This window comes from Acomys russatus, chromosome 4 (assembly GCF_903995435.1).
Source record: "Acomys russatus chromosome 4, mAcoRus1.1, whole genome shotgun sequence".
Lineage (NCBI taxonomy): Eukaryota > Metazoa > Chordata > Mammalia > Rodentia > Muridae > Acomys > Acomys russatus.
Window position 1 is genome coordinate 52,075,340 of NC_067140.1, and position 21,144 is coordinate 52,096,483.

A 21,144-nucleotide genomic window follows, 5' to 3' on the forward strand; every position below is an offset into this window, starting at 1 on the left:
TTTTGTCAACTTGATAGTCTGGAACCATTTGAGAGAAGGGAACCTCAATTGATAAAATGCCTCCAGAAGGTCAGGCTGTAAGCAGACAAGCCTACAGGACATTTTTTAAATTAATGATCAATGGGGAGGGGCCCAGCCCATTGTGGACAGTCCCATCCTTGGGCTGATGGTCCTCAGTTCTCTAAGAAAGCAGGCTGAGCAAGCTGTAAGGAGCAATCCAGTAAGCAGCACCCCTCCATGGCCTCTGCATCAGCTCCTGCCTCCAGGTTCCTGCCCTGTGGAATTTCTGTTCTGACTTCCTTCAGTGATGAGGAAACATAAGCCAAATAAACCCTTTCCTCCGCAAGTTGTTTTTGATCATAGTGTTTCATTGCAGAAATAGTAACACTAACTCAGACACTAGCCTCACCATACCTCTACTTTTTTCTGGTACCAGTGGGCGCTTCTACCTGGGAGGCTCATTGCAAGTGTTAGTTGAGATCACATGTGTGATATATTTAACACAGAACCAGATATATTAGTCATTATTAACCCTCTTCTTCATCATGACAAGTTCAGCATACTTGGGCTGCTTTCTCAGCAAGTATGGATGCTATCACAAATGGTACAGAGCTATACATGCAAGCAAAATGCCCATAAAATAATGTTTTAAATAAAACTACATTACCAGCCCATAGGGCTTTTGTTTTAAATGACATACTGCAAATAAAGATCTTAACAAGAATATCTGGGACATATCAAATATTTGATAAGTACTACTGACTCTTAGGATTATGACTATGTTTTTATAGTTTTTGCTGATATCACTTTAGACAAAGAAATCATCGAATAATTTGTGTCTTCTACCAATCTCAAAGGGAGCTAGCATGCCAGAAAAATAAGGCTGAAGCCTGTCCTGTGCTAACTGCAGGGGCATTACCGTGACTAGAGCACCTTCCTCAGATTGTATTAGAAAAAGAAGCAAATAGAGGTTGTTCCCTGGGCTCTGAAAGCCCAAAACTGATGAGTGACTGGCCTTCTATAGGGGCAGCCCTGCCTCAGCTTCCTCTGTGTACTCCTGGTGCTGCCGGCACCTACACTCTGGAGTGGGACCATGGGGCCACCTCAGCCCCTCAGCACTTTCCTTCTTCACTAGCTAATATCCCTGTGACCCCAGAACTAAGCCATTAAGAATGTAACCAGGTTTCACCTTCATCACTGACTTAAAAAGTCTTACAGCAGTAAAATTGACATTTCAAGTTTACACTCACGTTTCCCTTTTTGCTTTCCCTTTCTTTTTTCTATTTCTGTTTTGACGTTTTACTGTGTGTGACTCTGTGGAGAAAAGCAGGTTATAAACATATCAAAAGCCTCATACCAACATATAGAAGATATATGATTCTCTTTTAAAGGGACCTGTAGAAAATGGTGAAAAGATCAGTAGAATTTGAGTGCGTGTGTATATGTCTGTGTGTGTGTGTGTGTGTCTGTGTCTGTGTGTGTTTTAAAGTGAACTTCTGAGGCCTGCAGGCCTCCACCAACCTGTGACACAGGACTTCAGGATGGTATTTGTGGTTCAAGGAGAGTGAAATCCCTGTGTCATGTACATAGCTGCTCACTTTAAATAGTTTGATATCTCTTCACTCGTCTTAAATACCTTAAGGTATTTGGAAAAGGAAGAAAAAAAAATCAAACAGGGGTGGGACCAGTACTGCTTTGTTTTGACTGATGTCTTTACAACCTTATCATCTGGATAAATGCCACTGTAAACAGAGGCCTACCTACACTGACTGTCTTAAAAGCCACCTGTATGCAGCAGTGGGCTTCAAGAGGTTTTGGGTTTGGTTTGGTTTTTCCTTCTTAACAACTAATCCCCCAAAGTCCTTACAGCAAAAGCCTGCAGCAGTAGTGCTTCTAGCAAGCAGCACTTTTGGTTCCTGCCAAGCCAGAGACCATAGCATCATCTCCCCATGACAGCCTACAAAGCCCAAGAACCAACTAGCACTCTCCTCGGTCACACAAGGACAACATGGCCTCAATGCAAGGCTCCTTCTCATGTCCTTTAAAGACAAATTCTCTTCCTTGTTTGGTAGAGGTATCAGCAAAAGGGTTGTTAGGAGGGTGGGTGTATAGGGTCTTACAAGGCATGCAGTCACAGAGTCACACCCAACTAAACAAGCACCAACTGTATTCTGTGTGCCCTGAAACAGGAATGGCCCTGGGACAGCTTATATCCTAAACGTACATGTTTGGTAGCTATCAAACATATTTATACGAGACAGAGGTTGAGAGAGATGGGGGGGGCAGGGGGGACATTTTTTCACTTTCACTTACCTGATCCTTTTTCTTGGCTTCTGATTTGTTTTTCTCATTTCCTGCATTTCCTTTCATGAATATGAACAATGGAACAGTTTCATTTTGGGGGGTGGGGTGGGAGATGATTTGATTAGCCAAAGAGATTTTCCTTATCATGAAATATTTGCTTTAAAGAGAAGACAATTTAACTAGCCATTTAGAGCAAATTGGGATCTTGCATACCTGAAGCGTTGTATCACACTTGCCTAATGACAGATTTACAGGGCAAGTGCACATCAGCCTTAATCCCATAGTTATCTGACTTTGCCAGGGATGAAGATTCTGTTTTTTGGGTTTTTTTTTTTTTAAAGCAGACTTTTATATATTCAGAACCTATAAATCTCCCAGTGCCTTGAGATAAGTGTCTCACTGAACTCTGGGTTACCCTGTGATATGTAGCAAATGGAGTAAAAGTGAAAGAAACTCCATCTGTCCTGTTCCTCACAATAAAAGTCTACACGGGGGGGGGGGGGGGGAATATTTGGCATAAGTTGTATTTGTATAGTAAACTATTCAGCAATGCCTCTCCAGTATCCAGCAGGTTGGACATGAGAAGTTGGGAGATGACCACAGGACTTACCAGAGTGAGGCAGTGAGCAGAGTGGTCAGCTCCAACGTGGCTGCTGCTAGTCAGCCCAGGCTTTGCCAATCCAGCGATCACTATCCATTACGCCTGTCATATCAATTATGAATTCTCTGACACCAAACACTAAATCAGCTGAAATGATGGGTTTGCCTTTGGCGTGTTTCCCTGGGGAAATAACTGAGAAAACATGTAATAATTCACACAACCAATTTTGTAAACCACCCCCAACTTTTGGAAGAAGGCTGGGGAATAAATTCTAGGTGGAGAGATGTGATTTGCACCCAAGTGCGCCTGAAGCATTCACTCATTCTCAGTGCTTTGATGCTTTCAAAGTGGATGTGACCTTGGCACTGTGTGAATTTTGAAGGTTTCTGTTTCTCTCATTGCCACACTGCTGCTGCCCCGTCTTCTTCCCACTCAAGGATGTGTCCTGCCTCCTACTCCTGGCATCCTTGTTTGAAATATACCAGCCTCCATTTTCACCAACCTTAATCTGTCCCCAGATTCTGCCCCCAAGGTTCCTATGTCTCTTGGGACCCCTGATCTCACTCTTCATTCTCTCCACCCCTAATGGAAGCATTGTGGAAGATTTAAAGGGACCAATAGTTGAGTAAATACACTATTATTGAAAACTCATCTTCTCTAGAAAAACTTGTCAAACAACACATCATTGAATTGACCTAATTATTCTCTTTCTGTGAACCCTTTGCATTTGGTTTATTCAGTAAACTACTTGTCCATTTAAATGGGATAGATTTATCTCAACATCATGACTAAATTGTATACTACCTAAGGAGAAAACTTTCTTTGGTGTCCTGTTTGTTACTTGCTGTACAGGTTGAACATGTAAGCATATATGTTGAATCCTGTCAGGTCAGAGGAGCTGACCCAGGCCAGACGTAGACATCCAAGAAAAAAAGAGAATAAATGCTTTCTGCTTGTGTTCTCTGTTTCTCTTATTGTGAGAAAAAATTTGTAATTGGGTGGGAAGACCCCAAGTATGGCATCAAAGAATACCCAGCATAGCACAAAGGAAGTAGAAGACAACCAGTTTTCAAGGTAATTTGATATGGACTTGGCAGTGTCTGGTTATGGAAACACAGAGGAGAACTTCAGGTCATTTGGACTGTGTTTGTATATGGATTTAACTTGGCCTCAATATAGAGGACTCTCTGTTTTCTGTGTGGCATGAAAGCCTGAAGTGAATCCGTATATTATTTATAGAAAGTAAGTTGCATAGAAAAGATTAGGTAAAATTTGCCCTGTTTTGGCATGGGGGCTTAGGTGTACTTTGGTTTGGTAGGATGTTTTTTTGTTCTTGTTGTTTTGTTGTGAGGCAGGCTCTCATATAGCCCAAACTGGCCCTTGAACTTACTGTATGTCTAAAGCTGGTCTTGAACCCATGTTCCTCCTCCTACCTCCCCAGTCCTAGAATTCCTGGTTGTACACTATTAAGCCTAGCTTGAAGTTGTCTTTCTAATAACCCAAGATCCATGTATGAATTGAATAAGAAAACACACGACTAAACTTCCCTTTCTTCAGTTATTTCAGTTTCCAACCATGAGCCTGACAAGCCCACCTCCACCACAAGAAAGTAAATGAAGCAAGTTATTGCATTTTTATTTTATTCCTAGATACTGTGAAAAGGGATATTTGCATTGTGTATTAAATTGACCGTAGTGCCAGACCTTACCATGTTATATTACGTGATCACTAATCTGTTATCACTGTACACATATTTACACACAAGCCTAAGGACACATACTTTCCACATAAACACGTACAGGCATGTTTCACTTGGACTGAAAAGTTATTTACAACTCTGTCTGGAGATACATACAACAGTGATTAACAAGTGCACAGCCAATCTACAACATGCAGATTAAAAACTAAATAAACGGCATGAGAGTTTATTTTAAAACAATTACAAGATGTTTTATATTTCTCCTTCATCCTGAACTATGTGTTTGAAAACGAAGTCTTCATAAGAACCACATGCAGATCTTTTGGACTGTGAAACAGGCCGTGTCCAACAACACGTGTCTGCACACATCCTCAGAAGACAGACAGACCCCACACAGCCAGCCATTCAGAGTGAGAAAGTATGTATGTGCATATGTGTAATATGTATGATTCTCTGAATTCCACTTTTTCTAGTTTTCATTTATTTTTGTTCTATTTTTTTTAGAAGGGCTTTTTGTTGGACTATGATTTGAAATTGAAGATTTGGGCTGGGAACAAAGATTTTAATTAGTACAACTACATTGTTTTTGTTGTTTGATGAAGATTCTCATGAAAAGAAACTTTACTAAAGTCAACCAGACATACATTGTTTACCATCCCTCAGCTGAAGCCTAGTTGAAGCTCCAGTGTCTAACTGCACACACACACACACATGCACATGCACACACACGCATATGCATACATGCATGCATGTATGTGTGTGTGTGTGTGTTTCTCATAGAGCTGAAAATGTAGATACACCAATTTAATTCCATGAACATATGCTACATCTCTACTCTAGCTATAGTAGCTGATTGATAGATGGATGGATAGATTGATAGATACATAAACAGATAGACCCATCGACATGGGACTTTAGAATTCACAATACCAACTCTGCTCAACAAGTCTGAACCTTCTCTGGAAGGGGAAAATTAAGCAAATCCCACCTCCCTGGCTCCCTTGGCCTTTTCCTTCCTTGGCCTCTTGTGACTTCCCCCGGCCATCTGTTCCTGTTGATCCTGCACACTGTGGCCATGCACTACTGAGTCCCATCACAGTGGAAGTATCGCTCTTCTCTGAACTGGACACAGTGCTCCCTCCCTAACTTACTTCCTCCTCATGATCAAGGGCTTTAAGCACACTTGCTCAAATGCAATCATTTTCTTTTTCTTTTTTAACCTGAGTTATAGGTTGCTCGTCCATGTACTTCCCAAATGAAGTGATTCAAATCTAAGTGAGTAGCAAGGTAAACTTCTGAATGACAGACTATCGGAGAGAGATCCCTCCCAGATAGGTGACTCCTAGGCACTGTATTGGCTCTGCTTTTCTATCTTTACCAGGTGTTGTAAATATTTTTCAAAGTTGAATCACTGTTATAAATTCCTGTGTAAACACAAGACATAATGAGAGACGGTATAGTGTACACATTACAAGAGCAAGCTATGGAGTCAGACTGTTTAGGTTCAAGCCTGGCCCTGTTAGTGCCCAAGTTTCTTCATCTGTAAGATGGAGATAATTGTATTAGTTACTGTGCTTGTTTCTGTGGTGAAACACCGTGGCCCATCTCCAACACAGTGGAGCAGGACAGCAAAAGACAGGCATGGCGGCCAGCACAGGGGCTGAGAAGTAGCATCCTCAATGGCAACTGTGAAGCTGAGAGAGCGAACTAGAGCCTGCCCCTGGTAAGGTAATTCCCCCAACAAATCTTCACCAAGCAGCACCAGTAATCGCGGACCAGGTGTTCAAGTGCCCGAGAATATGATTTCGTTCAAAGCCCCTCGGTGGCCCTCGCCACCCCTCGTAGGCTTGGAGTGAGGTTCAGTTAGTCTGTGCATGTTGAACGGCTTGAGGCACAAGTCAATACTAAGTGCTATCTGTTTGAGTTTATTGAAATTAGTGTCTTTATATATGTATAGACCCCTTAGAGGTCTGACAATTGGTCAAACTTCTGCCCAAAATTAATTTTCAGAAATGAAGATACTAAACTGACTTCAACAGCCCCCTTGCGAGCTGACTGGCCTCATTTGGCCAAGTAATACTGAATATTATGGCCGGGACTCTTTAAGTTCTTGCCTCTCCCTCCTTTTCCAGCCCTCTCTGAAAGTGATACCTTGGGGGAAAGCACAAGTAGGAAACTAGTAGTCCTCCCCTTTCTCTGAAAGTTATTAAAAAACCATCTGAAGAAACCCTGTACTTTGGAATACTGGAGAGGAGAGCCACCGCAGGGAGACCCTACCTGTAGATTAGAGAGAGAAAGTTCATTCTACCTGAAATGGGAACCCAAGTTCTCTGGTGGAATGGATTTCCCAAGTAGTTATAGCAACCTTCACCTGCACGACACAATCGATAGGGTGTTCTGTGGAACACCCGCACTCTGCAACCCCCACAATCATCTGAGGAGAGCTCGGCTTTTCTGAACACTAAGAATTTACTCCCTGAAGGATCATTTTTAAAATGTTCTTGGTGACAGTCTTTTAAAAATACTTTTCAACTTTCGCTGCCTTTTAAAAACTGAACAAAATGTCCCCAGCATCTGTTTTTCCTAGACTGTCCCCAGCATCTGCTGAGAGAGACAAAGTCTGTTTGCCCCAACACAGAACAGCCATAGGCTGTAACTACTGTGTCTTTTTATGTCTCTCCCCCAAGTCGCCAGCAGCCGTTGCCTTCAGCCGACTGAGTGTGCAACCTTAAGCTGCCTTTCACAACCTTTGGCCCCAACATATACTTCTCATTTGCAGCTTTAGAAACTCTGTAACCAAGCAAAATCACAGTACCAGAAGAAACATGGAGAAACCCTCCCCATGTGATACCAGAGTCTCAGATGCGCAACAAGGTTGGGGCTGGTGCACAGCCAAGGCTCTCTGGTGGCAGAAGACACAGAGTTGCTCAGTAACAGGGCTTGCCTGGGAGTGTGTCGTTGGTGCATACTGATAATCTCCTTCTGTATGGATTCAGAGTTCATCTGTGACTGGAAAAGCCAATCTGTATCCACGAGGACCCTCCGTGCTACACACACAAAGAATGGAAGTTGATTTATGCTTAACTTCGAATCTATAGTGAATATTTGTGTTAGCTATCTATTGCTGTGCAGAAATTGTCTATAAAACTGCGGCTTAAAATAACACACATTCTTCACAGTCTCTCTGAATTAGGAATAGAAGTTCAGCGTGGCTCATAGACATCATACTTGCTGGGCTTCAACAGTCCTGTGTTTCAATCTTTTCCAGTCTGTAGTAGTGCAGTTTCAGTCTCAGATAAAGATAGACTGGGGGGGTGGTGGTTACTTTCTCCACTTCCTGAGTGGTTGAGACGATGCTCAGTTCCTCACCATCTGAGTATCTCCCACATAGCAGTTAGTGTCAACATGTAAGCAGAAGAAGCAATAGAAAGAGCCTCAGCAAAATGGAGAGCACGGTCTGTGTGACGTAGTCATAGAAGTGACATCCTATTCCATTTCTTACTGGCAAAGCAAATCCTTAAATCCATTCTTTATCTACACAATATGGTGTGGCGGTTTGAAAGAGAATATCCCCCACAGGCACATGTATTTGAACAGTTGGTGGTGCTGTTTGGGGGGGGTGTGGCCTTGCTGGAAGGCATTACTGAGGCTGTGCTTTTGACAGTTTAAAGACTCTTCTAGTTCATTCTCTCTGCTTCATGCTTGTGGTTGAAGGCGTGAGCTCTCAGCATCCTGTTGTTACTGCCTGTTCATACCTGCTGCTTACTGCCATACCTTTGTACCATGATGAGCATCTATCCATGTGGAACCATAAACCCAATAACCCCTTCTTTTTTCTTTTTTTTTTCCTTTTTTTTTTTTTTTTTTTTTTTTTTGAGACAGGGTTTCTCTTTGTGTATCACTGGCTGTCCTGGACTCACTTTTTAGACCAGGCTGGCCTTGAATTCACAGCGATCCTCCTGCCTCTGGCTCCCGAGTTCTGTGATTAAAGGCATGCATCACACACCCGACAAATGCTTCCTTCTATAGATTACTTTGTCCATGGTGTTTTATCCCAGCAATGGATGAATGCGTGGTCCAGGCAGTGACTGTTCAAAGGCCTGGATTTCAACAAGCAGGGAGCACCAAGGGCATTCCAGACATCTGCCTACGAAGCCATGGCTCTTCAAATCAAGAGAACTTCCTCTCCACCATGGCAGGAGGCTCCTTTCTCCCTGACCATGACACTGGTGAGACTGCTCTCAGTGGAGGGCACTCTCAGTCGGGTCTGACACAGTTGCTGTCTGTCTTCCCTTTCAGCTCACTCTTACTGTAAAGACAAGCTGTATGTGCAGGACAGGTTATTTACAACTTTGCTAAGTATTTTAACACATCTTCAGCAAGACTGAGTGTTACCCGTATCATAGAGCTCCGTGGATGCCATTCACCCGTGCACAACACACCCAGCCACAGGAAGAGGTAGAGCCAACTAGCACGGAGGATCTTCTTCATAACAAACAAAAACAATATTTGTGCACACACACACACCCCATAGGGTAACAGCTGGGCTTTTCAATCCCATCTACTTAGAAGATGCAATGTGACTGAAAGCTACTGTGAATTCTGTTATCAACATTTTAAAGATAAGACAAGATAGATATGCAAACACACTCACACACACACATACACATAAACACACAACTGAGCACTGTGCTTGGTGTGTAACAACATCCTGCAGTCTTCCCACAGCCCCTCAAGGCTCCAGGTTTGAGAATGTCCAGATTACAGGTCAATGTAGGGGTCAAGCACTCTGACAGCCACTGAATCCCAGTGGACGACAGACGAGAACCAGACAGGAAAAGAGCACCGTGCACAGCGCTCTCTCCCATCTGTCTTGATACACAAAATCCCCGAGGGGTACCTCGAGCTTCCACACATTCAGTGAAGAGGTCCTCGTGAACAAACTAGTCTGCCCAGAGTGAAACTCCATGGCACAAGTGTGATGCTCAGGTGCACGGCCCAGAGCCTTGGCATCCTGAAGTCATAGCGAACAGTGGCGCACATGGACAGTCTGTGGACACTGGTTATATCTGATTGGTGGAGGTGACTGACCTCCGTGTGTGTGCCTTCTCAAAAGAAGGGGATTTGTGTAAAAAATCATGTATGTATTGGTTCATGTATATATTGGCTTCAAAGTCACTATGTAGCCAGTGGTGACTGTCAACTTCTGGACATCCTGTGTTCACCTCTTAAGCCCTGGGATTATAGGCATATGCCACCATACCTTCTTTATATGGCACAGCCAGTCAAACTCAGATCCTCATCCTTGCCAGGCCAGGACTCTACTAAGCTCCATCCCCAGCCCTTCAAGCATCTTAATTGATGAAAGCCAAGCCATTATTTATTACATCCATTCACACTATTTTGTAAAGCAATCCACTTTGTGTTTCCAGATGTTTCCCGTACAGGGGGAAATGTGCTATAGCTATCTTAAAAATTGCCCTAATTTTACACTTCAAAGACATAGCCTAGAATTTGAAATGGTGGTATACACCTGTAATCTCAGCAGTTGGGTGGTGGAGGCAGAAACATCAAGAGATCAAGGTCATTTTCAGCTATATAGCAAGTTCAAGGCCAGCCTGGTTTACGTGAGACAAGGAGAGGCGGGGAGGGCAACATGAATCAGCTCCCAAGAGCCCTCTTGACACTGGTGTGCTAAAAGCGTGTTGCTACACTGTGTTCATTCATAGGTCAGACAGGCTCTGTTCTCTTGGCAGATGCCCAGGTATCCTAGGATTCTCCCCAACGCCAGTTCCAAATGGAAACTGGCAGCTGTTCTCTGTAATATGGCCCCAGAACTGGTCAAAGCAATTCTGATAGAGACTACTTAGCACCAAGGCACTTCCCCCTTTTCTGGTCCAGTTCTGCTGCCCTCTCACCCTATCGAGTAAATGGATCACCACACATGCCACTTGTACCATCGCAGACAGCCACACACAGGTTCCAGTTGTCTTTTCCACCTTTTAGCTTCTAGGCAGGCTACTAAATGACCTTTGCCTTAGTTTCTTCCTTTGTAGAGCAGGGCGTGTACTTGAAGCTAGTTCATGGTATTAGCACAAGGATGGAATTTCGGAAGTTGAAAATGTTCAGATGTATATGTGACACCTGAAAGTGTTATGGAGAGATTAGTGCAGTGAGACCATCCCGTAGATCAAGTACTCGGGACCAGAAGTGTTTCAGACATGGATTCCTTTAGGAATTTTGAACATTTGTGTCTGTATATTGAGATGTCTTTTGAGATGGGATACAGGTCTACCCACAACATTCATGTTTTTTTCCTGTATACTTTATACACATAGCCTGAAGGTAATTTCACTTGGGAGGCAGAGACAGGCAGACAGTTATGAGTTCAAGGCCAGCCTGGTTTACAAAGTGAGTCCAGGACAGCCAGGGTGACACAGAGAAACCCTACCTCAAAAAACCAACCCCCCCGCCAAATGAAATGTTTTCAGTGCTTCTGCTTTTACTATAATCTGTACCACAAAATCAGCTGTGGAATTTTCCACTGTGGAGTCATGTTGATAGCTAGTTCAGCCTGGAAGAGACATAGCTGTACCTATTTCACTGTGATCTGTACATACACCACCAATGGGTTCATTCCAGGTCATTCCCAGTGGTGCCATGTTGAGTCCACAAGCACTGCTGTCTCTAGACCAGCACTGACGCAGCAACAGTACTAAGCTGTTTGGCCCCTGTTGCTCACCATGTCCTCCATCTTGTGCCAGAGACTATCCATCATGAGCTAGGCACTGTCTTGTGAAGCATTGAGGATATGAACAGAAATGATACGTGGTCTTTGCCCTCATCTGGGTCCCAGAGTAAAAAGAAATCAAGTGATGAAGTAGAGGGTGATCCCTGGGAAGCGTATGCACCAAATCACAAAAAAGCCCAGTGTTAGTTCCAAGGTCTCCTCCTACTTAACGTTTCTAAGTACCCTAAAGTGGCAGGAAGCCAGAAAAATGCTTGATGCGTTTGTAAAGCTGACACTATTTAGTAACAAGTCCCCGTTTCATGCCTTCAAGCTCTATGGTGGCTCTTGACCTTTCCCATCTTTCTCAAGAGGAATTCGTTCCGTTTACCAATTGGGTGGTGGTGTATTCGTAAGCAGATTATTTATTCAGTAGTGATTCTTATCCTAGAGTCTGTTCCTCAAGGAGATAGAAGCTGCAACTGCCAAGTCATGGTCACCCATGGAAAGGGTCAGAGGCCATTCATACATTCATGCACTGAGTGCCTCCGAGTGGTGCAAGAGCCAGGCTCTAAGACATGCTCTCACGCTTTAGCTCAGGCTGGCTCGACTTGGTCAGCTCCTTCATAAACAGTAACCTGCCCAAAGGCTGTCTTGACAGCATCTAATAATCCCTCGACCCTGAGCTGCTCAGAGAGGCACAAGGGAGAAAAGCCAGGTGCTAGTCTGTCATTAAGTTTCAATGTTGTCACCTTCTGAAATCCATATTATCTTAGTCACTTATGAACCCTGTAATATAAAAACCCTAGCAGTCAGTATATGCAAGAAGTTGCATTTACTTATTTTTACTTAGTCAGGCAAAATGTTCTCTTCAGAGAGCACTGGTGCTTTCTAACTCCCACAAAAGCCTTAAAGATATATAGATAGATGGTAGAGTCCTGGGGGGCGAAGGGGATGGGGGTGTGAAGGATACCACCACACATTCAGGCTGCTTCCTAGTCCTGAACCACTACTTGAAATGTCCAGGTTCACAATCCTGCCAAAACCTTTGTGGGTTGCCAGATTTCAGTTGTTGCCTTCCAAGTGAACCAAGCCATTTTCTAGAGCATCGAGGTGTCCCCCAGCCTGCCCTCTCTGTCTAGAAAGTGCCATTTTCCTAAAGAGCTGTCACGCTCCGAGTCCTTTGCCTTGTGATTTAGCTGTTCAGACGAAGTGCAGGCTGCTGTTGCTCGCCTGATGCTGGTGATGTGTGTTTTTTGTTTTATTAAATCTTTAAAATACCGGCCTTGTTTTTTACGATTCCCATATATTCTTCTGTTCTTCTTCATGACTGGTTAGATCACACTTTTGCTTCCTTAGTAAAAATATTAGTGCCTTTCCGAAGAACACTCCGGTCTCCAGAGTGGCTGCCTAACAGAGTGGGGAAATGTGTGGAGCTTGCTCTCAGATTCATGGAGGCCTTGGTGCGGGTGTATTACAATGGTATGGTTTAGGGCCTATGAGAGGTCCACAGAGATGCAGCTCTTTTGACTCTTACCAGATTTGCCTTGATAAGTCTGACATCATTTGGCACAAGTCTCAAAACCCTTTATGAAGTTAAGCTACCAAATGGCTTTTGTTCCCATTATGGAGTATGTGTATGTGTGCGTGTGCATGTGCGTGTGCACATGCACGTGGTTAAATATTGCTAAGAAAAATCTGTTAAGGTGAAGCCAGCTCTTGCCCAGGTATGATCTTGAGTGTTCAAGTCCTGGTGCTCACCCTCAATGCACAGGGAGCTTAGTCCTTCTACTTCAAAGAATGCTTTTCCTTGGAGATGCTGAGGAACAAGAGAGCATCCCCAGCCTACCCTAAGCTCCCACAGGACCCAATTCAAAAGACTGTCCCTACTCGGAGGAGACTCAGAAAGGTTGAATTAGTCGTGAATACAACTGGCCTAACTCCTGATGTGAATCCCCAAACAAGCCAGCCCATGACATCCAACTGAACTTGTTCCTGTGCGCTACAGCGTCTGAGCCCATCCTGTGCTGTTAGTTTTGGCAAGTACGCCACAGCAGATAATAAATCATGGAAGGAAAAAGCTTTTGGCCTAGCATGGTTCAGCCTGCCGTGATGTTAGAATACAGAAAGCAGTTCTGTTTTTACACATCCTTTCACGAACCCGACATTCATAATTTATGATTTCACTGTAAAATTCCTGCAACACTACACCAAAAGTAGCCCTGCCCTTTAATTAAGTCCTCTCGGTAGGGAAGACGTGGAACCGAGGTACAAACCGTCTCTCTGTGCCCAGTGATTGATAGTGATTATGTCTTTATGAACCCAGCCTGAAGGTCTCAACTTCCTGATGGGTGAAGCCAGCTGTAGGGCCACTTCCTGGGTGTGCCTGGCAGAGATCAGTGGCTGCTAACAAAAACCAGAAATAGTTGGGGGGTCACAATGTAGACTATTGAGCTCTTAAACCCCCATCCCTTGTTTTTGTGGGAACTTACAATTAGAGTGCATGCTACCTCTGTGCTTAGGTAGCAATGCAGAGTACAGATTGTTGAGTGGAGGTCTCGTCAAGGCATTGTAGTTTGACACGCAGATTTTAGCTTTTAAGTTAGAAATAATGAATATCAGGAGATATTTCTGGCCACAACAGTACTTGAATTAAACATAATAGCCAAAGAGAACCTTAATCTGTCCCATTGTTTTAAGTTATTTTTCAAATGTTTTGAGGTAGTGTCCTGCTACACAGCCGAGACTGGTTTCAAGCTGATGAATCTCCGTCCTCCACCTCCTGAGTGCTGTGATTATGAATATGCGCCACCATGGCCAGTTGTTCAAAGTAGGCAAGTTTAATTTTTAAAATAGTACCGGGAAGTATTAGAAGACCAACCTCCCAAGGCCAGGTGTTCCCGGCTCCTCGCTGCTTCTCCTTTAGTTGTAGCCTTCCTCAGCTTAGCAGTGATGTCGTCAGCCCATACCCATGGCCTTTTACTGAAAGATCTTATAGGGGAATCTAGATCTACTGGGCTCCTGTGGAGAAAGGAAGGCAACAGATCTGTCAAGGTAGCATCAGTTGGATTAAATGAACATTTAAGTTTCAGCTGCCTGCCATCATGATGGCAGCCAAAGCAAGCTGGTACAGTTCTCCTCACTGAACTCTCTTTTGTCTATGCCTCCTGCACATGACATTTTCTGTTGTCTTTGCAGGTTTGGACCAGGCTTGGTCATCTATTGGTATGGATTTATCCAGGAACTAGACTGCAACCGGGAAAGGGGCATCCTGCTCAAAGCCTCTTTCCCAACAGACATTGTCACTTTATGCCACAGCACAGCTTCACCCTGAAGACCCTGGGAGAGAAGCCGGAAGCAATGTTACTTTCCTGCAGTATAAACTGCTGGCAACATCTGCCCTGAACTCCAGCTGAACCCTTGCTGCTGCAGTCGCAGCCCTACCTCTCCAGACAAACATATCAAGAGTTTCTGTTTTCCTTCATCCCAAGCTGACGTGAATAGCCAAGAACTACAGACACAACCCACTCACTATCAGCAGTTCTGTCTCTGACAAACAGTTAGTTTATAGATAGTCATAATCTTGCTTCCTTCCGAATGCTTTCTCCTTGTACACTGAACAGAAGAAATAGAATAGAGACTGAAAGGTGTAATTTTTCAATTTTCTTCCCTATTATCGGATATTTTTTCTTCTGAACCTCCATTCATATTCTCCCTCTCTCTCTCTCTCTCTCTCTCTCTCTCTCTCTCTCTCTCTCTCTCTCTCTCTCTCTCTCTCTCTCTCTGTCTCTCACCTTCCTCACCTTCCTCTCACCCCCTGACTTTTTCTCTTCGGGTGTACTCTGGTAACATCAAGGAGTAAATTAGCCCAAACCTAGAGACAGGAAGTCCATAAGTAACTGCCCCTTCTCACCTGGGACTCACAGCTTTTTCCGTGGAGCCGTGTGGCCGCCTGACTTCTGTGGCATTCAGCCAAGCTGCAAAACTCTCCCTTGATGAGTATTTCCTCTTTTCTGATCTGGACACCAAACACTCTACATTGATCTCACCTTAAAGTAGGAGCTGCATTGCGTCTGCAGGACCATGCTCCTTTGGCTTGGGCCTGAAACCCAGCCACCCTGTGCACAGTGGCCCTTCAGACATGACTGCCCGCCAGCACAGTGTTAACTACTATTTTATGAGTTGTTTTTAAGTCCATTCATACACGCTGCTTTGTGTCTGTATTTTATACCACATAATTGTATAACACTCAGATAATTTAGACATTATAAATAGTCAGCTTTGAATGAATTAAGTGTACTAGAAAACTCCTAGAGCCATTTTTAAATAAACAAAATAAAAGAGATTTTTGTATTTTATTCATTTTAATTTATTCACTTTTTTATACTGCAGATCAGACTTCAGTCAAAAGCAAAACATCTATAAATAATTATAAACCTATCTTTTGGGAAAGTAAAAAGTAATCTGTATCTTCCAAAAAATGTATTTTATAAAAAAATAAATAAATCCTTGCCCTCGTGCTTGTAAAATGTAGCTTTTATAATGCTGAATAGATGGCTTTAGAAATAAAAATACGACTCTTGGAAGCACCTCAAGTCATACACATTGGTCAGTTCCTTTTGTACCTGGGTCAATGAAAATCTTGGCCTATTGCCTTCCTGCCCAGGGCCACAAGTGCAAGGTAGGACTTTAAGGTCTCCTGGGAAACTGTAGGAAATCATGGGAGAGACAGTAAAGTGGTAAGGAAGCATCCAGCAAACTTTTATTTCCACATAGAATGCATTATGCAGGTTCTGTATATGAAATAGATGATTGGTGACCACTACCACATTGCCCTTATACACACACTTTAAAGGAAAATATTAAAATCTGGTTTCATGGCATGCCCTATCCCACTGGTTTTGTTTGTTTTGGTTTTTGGTTTTTGTAGTAAATTACATGTACCTGCACAGATGTTGAAAATCTTGCTAAATCCTTGTCAAAGGTTTTCTTGTTTTAATATTAGCCTAATTTATAATGAGCGTGCACTAATAAATTTTAAAAGCTGAAAAGGTGCTGTCGCTTGGTGTTTATTCTTCTACCTGGAGCCCTGACATAATGTGTTGTAAAAAGGTTGTGGTGAGCCCCAACAGAGACACCAGCTTGTATTTATGAGTGACGCCTCACAATTTGGTCCTTCAAATTAAGAAGGAAACCAACTGTGGTCAGGTTACGGGTTACTCAAAACTAGTGTGACCTGTAGACTGCTGTGTTTGAATGAGAGGCATGTGGAAAAGAAGGAGTGATGTGCCCATATCAAAAGTCTAAAACCTCTTCGACTTTTCTTTTATCTTAAAAATACTTCTCTGGGTGCTGGAGAGATGTCTCAGCAGTTAAGAACATTTGGTGCTTTTTCTGAGGATCCAGGTTCAAATCCCAGCAACCATGTAGCAGCTCACAACCACCTGTAATCCAGTTCCTGGAGATCCATGGCCTCCATGGGCACCGGGCATGTACTTGGCACACATACATACATGCAGGTAAAACACTGACACGGATGTCTTAAAAATGCCTGTGCAACATTCCTCTATGTTGCTTGCTTGTTTATTTTTGCAGTGTATGAAATCCACATGTCAGCCCTGCATAGCAGTCATGGGATAGCTTTCTTTTATGCCTGTCATCATCAAATGTCAAAGCCAAATCTTGAATATCTTTTGTGAACCATTTTGCACACTGTGCTGATGAGCTGGACCAAGTCAGGATTCAGGACTATGAGTAAAACATAACTCTCCATGGTGCCCTCTCTGCCATAGAGACTTGCCATACCTGTTCCCACAGCACCAGACCCCTTAGAAGAGTGGGAAGGGACTGACTGGGAGCCAAGCTGTTGTGCCTGACATTCAAGGTGACTGCATAGGAGGCTTCCCAGTGTCCTTCTGTTCCCCATCCTAAGAAACAACTGAGAAGCTTTTCTTTTACCTCCCAGTGAGGTGTGCGTCAACTTTTTCACACATGATAGAGAGTGTAAGTGTGTACCTACCTGCTCGGCACTGGCGAGGCTTGATGCCACTCCGGAAAAAGCGATTAAGTTAGTAGTCTTTGGAGATTGCATTAAGTCATGAGAGCCACCAGGGAAGAGGCAGCTTAGAGCCCCGATGAGGTAGTCTACACAGTCCCCTGGCAGCCTACACTAATTAACACACAGCACCAAAGTGAACAGTTACTTCACTGACTCTCCCCAGAGAGCTGTGCCCATTGTTTACTTTCTGCAAGATACCTGATGCTTGCTCTTTTGAACCTGTTGTGGGCCTAGGGTTTCAATTAAATGAAATCTAAAGAACACTGTGTGTTTCTTCCCATCCTGCTTATTTCTGGCCATCTTCCCTTTCATTAACCTCCCACATGGTTATGCCTTCCTACTTGTCTCTTTTTTTCTTTGCAGACAGTGAGTGATCCTAGAAGCAAGATATAGCTCCTCTAAATCCTTGTGCGGTAGCAACTGAGTGAACATCTAAAAGTAAAAGCAAAACGCATGCAGTTCACAGGCCAAAAGACCAGAGTGCATGCCAGCAGCACCTGTATGATCCTACTGTATGTAACTTAGATAATAATATTTTATATGAGGTTAATGCCATAGGTAAATGTTTTGGCAAAAGGAGCCAACAAAGCTGGACATGGTGGCGAATGTCATTAGTCCCTCTGGAGACGGGCAGACAGATACCTGAGTTTAAAACCAAAAACTGGTTTATATGGCAGTTTCCAGGCTAGTGAGGCTAGTGTGAGCCTCTGTTGGGGAAAAAAAAAAAAAAAGAAGAAGCCAATACACAGAAAGTTTTATAGCGTCTTTCAGGCCACATGACTATGTTCAGCTGATCATAGTTGTGAACTAAAACAGTAAAATTTCTGTCTGGCTGAGTGAGTCACTCAACTCCGTTATTGTGGGAGCAGCTTGCCGTTGCCCATGTCTCTGAGAGGAGACTGCTTCATAGAATAACTATGTGATGACAGGGATGGGAGGAGACGCTCTCCCTGTGGGCACATTCTTGATCAGGGTTAGAGAACAAAGTGAAGGGAAACTTACCAAGCAAACAATAGGAATGTGCCTGCAGTGTCACCATCGGCAGAATAGCACAAGTTGCCTATCTCAACCCGGGGCGCTCTTGGGTTAAGGAAGGGTCATGCGTGCTCCGGTTGGACCCATCGAAGCATCTTACTGACCTTCCTATTGGTAGGAACCCAATCTGAAGGTGTTTTATGAAGAGCATGCCTGATTCTGAAGGTCAGATAAGGAAGATGGGATTATGAATTAAATAATAACCAGAAGAGCCCGGGTCCCCTTTGTGCTTTGTGCTTTCCTGCTATTGTGTTGAGAACGGCTGTGAGACAAAGAACTGCTTAGGTCAAGCACTATAAATTACCGTTTTCATACAATAGTGATCTACTAAAATGATTTCAAAGCTTGATCAAAGTCATTTCAAAGAGCCTTTTAAAACTTTTCTACAGTACTTGGGGGACAGGAAGTGCTCACTTGATGCCCTGAGTCATTTCAGCCAGTGTAGCAGAGTTCAATCTTGGTGCCATGCCTACTTTATATAAAACCCTAATCATTGATTAGGTGACTACAGCTTGTGTTTGGTGCTGCCTGTGCAGGACAAAGATTGTAGTTTTTGTCTAGTTACCTGCAGCAACTAAACATTCGGAGTCACTTATAATGAAAAGATACATGTAACTGAATTTTTTTTTAACTTGAGCATAGCGTGAGTGTGCTTATGTCCCCAAGGCATTTGCTAAACCCTACCTATTTTCCCACTACACTCAGGGTGATGTCACAGGCTTACTTTGGTGTTTCAATAAGGCAACAGATGTGTTTATTTTTCATTCCTTTTCCCTCACTTGGATTTCTCCTGAGCTGTCTTATGTCATAGAAAAAGATGGTGAAAGCTAGGCTAGTGGCAGCAAAATGGACAAAGTCCTCAGCTCAGGCATGTAGTGAACAAAGGGGCACTAGGGCAACCATGTCAGGTGCAACTGACGACCCACGCTATTGGGCAAGATCATCTTCAGTCTTTTAAAGGAAGGTCATTTTGAAATGCCAGCATGAAATGTAACCACGTCAATTAAGTAATAACAGTTGGAGTTCAGCGTTTAATTGAGGACCAAACATGAAGCCAGTGACCGTTAACCTAAAATAGCTTTTAATTCTAGAAACTGCTGTTGTTTGAAAGTATTTCTAGAATAACTTGCACTGATCCTTTAGAATGGGAAGGGCCTTTTGTCATTTTTCACATCTAACACAGATTCATTCAGGAATAATTTAGTATGTCTGTGTAGACTTTGTGTGTGTGTGTGTGTGTGTGTGTGTGTGTTGAAATTATTTTGCAAGGCATCAAAATCTAGGCAAAACCACCTCTACAGGAACCCATACTTCTTTTTTGAATAAGCTGAAAGCAAACACTATTTGAGTGCTTAGTAAATATCTTACTATTCAGATTATTTGCTGTTTGTTTAATGTATATTTCAAGTTAGATTTTTATCTTCAGGGGGGCAGAAATCACGTCTATTTTGCTGACTTCTCTATGCACCGGGACCTATCAAAATTCCTGGTATAGAGCAGCTGTTCAGTAAATGTTATATGAAGAAACAATTGCTAAATTTATATTGTATGTGTTCTCACTTTCATTACACAAATAATTGGAGCAATGTCTCTTTTTCTTTTCTTTTTCTTTTTCTCTTTTTAGCTAAAAAATGAAAATAGTCACTGGAATCAGAAAAGCAACATATATGTTGATGTTACAGAATTAATTACTTTAAAAACTTTTTTAAAATCTCAAAGCAAATTTATGAGGAGTATTTTCTGAGACATGCTTACTTTTAAGGGGAACTCATTGCATTTGCCATAAAATTAGCCTAATGGCACTAATTTTATCCACTGAATTGCTAAGTAAGATTAGAAATATTATTTTTCTTTTAAAGATAGACTTACTTTTATGTTTTATATTCTAATTTTGAATAATTGCCCTTAACATCCTATTAGGCACCAAATCCAAGTATTTCACACAGAGAATTGAGGCTATTTGGGGTGTTTCCATACACCCCATACCTGGCACTTTTTTTTACTCTCCCTCTTCTAATACCTAGTTGATGGCAAAATGCTTCCTGGCCAGGAAAGCATCTCTGGTCCTTTGTTGGTGGAATCTGACTTTTGAAGAGACGCTTCCCACACCTTACTCAGGGATGCATCCTATTAGTCAGTATTTCGAGTGTATCAGCATTTGAAAGCCAAAGGCATTGGATTCTCTCATGTTCTGGAAATGTGTAGCCCCGTTTCCCAGAGCATGACCATCTGGAGAGAAATGACCTGCAGTACAGGTGCCCATGACACCTGCCCACCTTTGACTGTATTCGCTATTCCTGATGTATTTTCAGCACAAAGGCGATTGAAGAAACAAATACTTGCCAGGTCTCCAGTGTGTATCTACAAGTCTTTGAGGTACACTGGGAAACTTTTTTAATGTAATAAAAACAGGTAATTAAAAGCCCTTCTTGGAAAGAATAGTTGCTTGTCAAAATGGAAACAACACAAAAGGCTTGACAATTTTAGAAGAGATAATCATTACATTAAGAAAAGAGGGAGATGTGTGGAGATTTTAATAAAGTATTTTAACCAAACTCTGTGTTCAGCAAATAGTTTTGTATTTGCCTATGGGGCTGGACTTGCTGCTGTTGAGAAAGATTCCAGGGTCAGGTTGAGCTCAGCTCTAGTCCTCGGTGTGGGCAGTGAGTACGTGGATGCCCCACAGACTCCCTTCCTGACCATTTATGTCAACTACAAAA

The 21,144-nt window shown here is 42.9% G+C and overlaps 1 protein-coding gene across 3 annotated transcripts in view; it reads left to right on the forward strand.

Moving 5' to 3' along the window:
• The window catches only part of Cdin1 (CDAN1 interacting nuclease 1), a 201,085-nt gene extending 186,040 nt beyond the window's left edge, over positions 1 to 15,045 (forward strand). For all 3 annotated transcript variants that reach the window (XM_051144350.1, XM_051144351.1, XM_051144352.1), the window contains one exon: positions 14,530 to 15,045. In XM_051144350.1, coding sequence (XP_051000307.1) covers positions 14,530 to 14,665 — 136 coding nt within the window. In that variant the 3' untranslated portion in view covers positions 14,666 to 15,045. The remainder of the gene's footprint in view (positions 1 to 14,529) is intronic.
• Positions 15,046 to 21,144: the final 6,099 nt, after the last annotated feature.